The sequence below is a fragment of the Nicotiana tabacum genome, chromosome 11 (assembly GCF_000715075.1).
Source record: "Nicotiana tabacum cultivar K326 chromosome 11, ASM71507v2, whole genome shotgun sequence".
In the NCBI taxonomy this organism is placed as follows: Eukaryota; Viridiplantae; Streptophyta; class Magnoliopsida; order Solanales; family Solanaceae; genus Nicotiana; species Nicotiana tabacum.
The window spans coordinates 91,146,110-91,150,045 of NC_134090.1; the positions used below are offsets into that span (position 1 = coordinate 91,146,110).

A 3,936-nucleotide genomic window follows, 5' to 3' on the forward strand; every position below is an offset into this window, starting at 1 on the left:
GGGGTGGCTTGCTGGGTGAGACTGATAGAAAGAAAGGACGGGGGGCAACCATGCATGGTACTTCTCGACCCTGTCTCCGAGGGACAGTTGAACTAGCGACTCATGAATGCTGCCGGGTTGGACGAGCCAATAACTCGAAGGCGTTCGGTCTGTTTTTTGAGCAAGAATCACAGCCTTACCTTATCTTCACCATGATACGGACTCCAAGTTCTTATGGCAGAGCACGAGGAGATTTATCATCAATATGATGATTGGAATGGAAACCAGAAGCACGACTGGGGTCCTCGTGGTCCAAGATAATCAAACCATCAATAACAGTAACGTAAGCATGAGACTTTTTGGTAGTACCGGTGAACCAGATGGCCGCGGCGATGGAATCTGGGACGGAGGACTTGTAGTATCTCTCTAGATCTGGCAAAAGCGAAAGACCCCCTAACATAATTCGAATGGAGGCTGACCGCTGAGCCCACTCTGGCCTCGCGGGGCGGGCCCCTGTGGTTGCGAGCTGGAGCTGCCATAGCTTATGGCTATAGCAATGGGAGGGCCCCAGCAGAGAGAAAAGTCAGGATAACGAGCGCTCCGCCCGCCAAGCGGGCGGCAGGAGCAGCGGGCAAGTGCTTGGTAAGCCAACAGCCCAGTGAACCGGGCGGGGCACTCGAAGAAAGGGGGGCACACTGAGCAAGTACGAGAAATTGGCCCCGCTCCGCTTTCTTAAAAGCAAGGACCACTACGGGAGGTCAAACCAAGGATCTATGGAAGTGGGGGCTCGTCCCCGGTCAATATTGGATCAAACAATAGGGGGCCGTAGCACTGACCTCTTTTTTTTATTGATTCAATACAATAGGGGAAAAGATCGTACAGTTCCCTACCGAGACAAACTCTCAACGGATCCTCCGCGCGCTGGGAATACCTCTTCCGTGCGTCTTTCTCGTGGCGGGAACAGAACAACAGGGAAAGACCCGGCCCAGGGCGAGCTTTATTTATTTAAGAGAGAATGGGGAGTGAATCGAATTCCGTTTCCGTTCTTTGGGGGCTTTCGGGCCCCTCTCGATCTTTTTCTACGTTGAGAAGGGGGAAGGAGTCTAAATCAATGGACATTAATGAACCATCATTGATGGACGTTGCACATGACACGATCAATTCGACTCAAGGTCCGGCGCTAATAGAAGTTGCTTACTTTCCTAGTAGCGAAGGAAAGGGCAGGGCTTTTTTCGTAGTAATAGTGGGCGGGTCTCATGAGATCTATGCCGGCCGTCGGAATCAAACGAAGGTCGAAGGACCATTCGATTCATTAAGGGGCATAGCGGCGCCCTCGCCCGGCGCCATTTCCGGACCTAGCAGCAGACGGGCGGGCCGTGCCTGAATTCAGACCGGACCAGACTCTTCTTTGTTTGAGCTGCTCCCAGGCACGCAGACCGAAGATCTCACTTGTCCTGGACAAGTACGTAGAGATCTTCGTGGGACCGTGGAGGGAGTCTCAATCGATCTTTTCTAGGATTCCTTATCACGCCACACATGGAGATCTTTCCATTGATAGATCAGAGGGTCCCCCCTTGAACAAATTCTTAAAGGTTAGGTTACTACCTGCTTCTACGGAAGAGGTTTACTTTGTACCGCCCGGAGGTCATATAGATCGGAATCCGGAGCGATAAGAACGAAAGGGTTGGTGTGGCCACAGCTACAACTACTGGCGCTTCAAATTAGATTCTAAGGGCGCTACTGAAAGCCTTTTTTTAGGTCCTGTAATAGGGAGGTGTAAGCCTCGAAAGCCTTTGGTACTTCGGTAGGGTCGGACGGCTTTCTTTGCCCCAGCTTGGCGAATCGCATCCCCGCACAACGACATTCTTTGTTTGTGCGCCCCTTACCGTTCTCGCTCAGTCTTTCAACGGCTGGGAAGGCAGTCGTAGAAACGAAGCCTATCGCCACGCCGACAATCAAATACGAGATTGGGCCCCTTCTCAAAGATTTGATGGAATGGCCCACCCCACCCAAGAGCGCTTATGTCATAGGGGAACTCATGGCTGGAAACAATCCTTATGGTTTGTTTTGATATCCGGTAGGAATAATAAAAAAAAAGTCCAGGTTGGTTGGTGAGCCTAGTGATAGGAGACTATCTAGCTTGGTTCGGAGAGCACTTGTTGGGTTAAATATTTATTTGTTGCTAAATGTTACGGCCTAAATGCTGAACTATTGACCCTACTTGTTCGGATGGGTGTTCACCCCAAAGTGTTCCCGGACCGCATGCATACATCCGTAAGTAACTTAGTGCAACATGGAAAATTTCATTGAGAGGAATCAGCAAAGAAAAGAAAAACGGGTCAACAACATCAACATGTGTATTTGAGAGATTGTCCTCGGGCTGAGGAGTGTCCACATGAGTTCGTTGAGGTGTTTACACAGGCCTGTGGTCCTCTTTTATATTCTGTCGAGAGTTCGGATTGCTCCACCTAAGTAGAACGAAAAGAAGGAATTGGAAAAGAAAGGGGGGAGCTATTGTGAAGCCTAGAAAGGCGGAAGCGGAAAATCGCTTATACCGAGTTCCCCAACAGCAGCTTAGCTTAGTAGCAAGACTCTTTCTACTGGCGTGGCGCTGCTGGATGCTTCTGATCAATAGAACACGAAGAGGAGGAAAAAAAAGCTTATGATGAGCATCTATTTGAGTCGATCATTTCCAAGATCTAATTCCAGTTTTTTCTTATGTAGTGGAAACGCCTTACAATCTGAAGTTTTACGCTTAAGGGAAGAAATGTTCTTGGTGGATGCAGGACTTGGGACCCCCAGAATTTGTATGCAAGATGAGCCTACAGGAGTGCCAATCAACCGAGCCACCAGGTTTGAGAATAAGGTGGGATTCCTGGATCTAGTGGCCGGTGAATCACTGATCAAAGAGCAGATTTTAGAGAGATTCTTCATCGATCTAGTGGCCGGTGAATCACTGATCAAAGAGCGAGCAGCCGCCAGGTTTAATGATTTGGTGGGATCTACAGATGTAGTGGCTGGTGAACCGCTTCTTCTTCTTCCACGAAGATTCAGACAAAACCGAGCTTGGATGGAACTGAACAAGATTTGGCGAACGAATACAAAGGTCAAAGGCTTTATTATTGAGAAAGTAAAAGGAGGTTATTCAGTAGCCATCGCAGGTTTCATTACTTTTCTTCCATTCCGTCGCAGAAGGAAAAGGATATCGAATGATCGATTCACCATTGAGAACATTAACCCCAAAAAGACGAATATTGTGGTGTTCTAACAGCGGCAGATCAAAGAAGAACTTGATGAGCGAAATCCGCTGACAAAAAAAAGAGAACTTTTTGAATTCCGATGCCTAGCGTCCCCTGATAACCTAGGATTAGTGGTGATAGGGCTGATGTGGTATCTCGGAAACTGGGATTTGATGGTATCTGTAGAGCGGATCCCATGGGCTTCTCGGGTGGAGGTTGGTTGAAGATGATGTGATGCAAGTGAACGTTTACGAAAAAGCTGTCGTAAAGTTTCGTTCTTCGTTCCGTCGTCGATCAATCTATCACTCAATCACAGGCCGCTCTGTCATTGTCTGATTTTTGGTTGTCTGATCACACTCGAAATTATGTATCTACTTATCGTATTTTTACCCCTGCTCGGTAGTTTTGTAGCAGGTTGTTTCGGACGTTTTCTAGGAAAAGAAGGAACCGCTATAATAACCACTACGTGCGTTTCATTCTCTTCGATCTTCTCTTTGATTGCTTTTTATGAAGTCGCACCGGGAGCTAGTGCTTGCTATCTAAGAATTGCTCCATGGATCTCATCGGAAATGTTTGATGCTTCTTGGGGCTTCTTTGGCGACCGTGAAGTCACCGGATGAATTGCCGAGTAAATAGATCAGATCCGGACGCGGCTGTTGCTCCGCGGCGATACGGACTCGACCCGCTCCTACCCACTCCGGGGTACCATAGCATGTCG

At 48.4% G+C, this 3,936-nt stretch overlaps 1 protein-coding gene across 1 annotated transcript; it reads left to right on the forward strand.

Moving 5' to 3' along the window:
- The first annotated feature begins 2,465 nt into the window (after window positions 1-2,465).
- LOC142166314 (small ribosomal subunit protein bS1m-like) lies at window positions 2,466-3,751 on the forward strand. The gene has a single exon (XM_075225282.1). The coding sequence runs from the start codon at window positions 2,642-2,644 to the stop codon at window positions 3,245-3,247; it is 606 nt and encodes a 201-aa protein (XP_075081383.1). The 5' UTR covers window positions 2,466-2,641; the 3' UTR covers window positions 3,248-3,751.
- The last annotated feature ends 185 nt before the right edge of the window (window positions 3,752-3,936 follow it).

Bases quoted from the DNA above. Each gene is read 5' to 3' on its own strand.
- LOC142166314 (XM_075225282.1), top strand. From the start codon at position 2,642: ATGATGAGCATCTATTTGAGTCGATCATTTCCAAGATCTAATTCCAGT.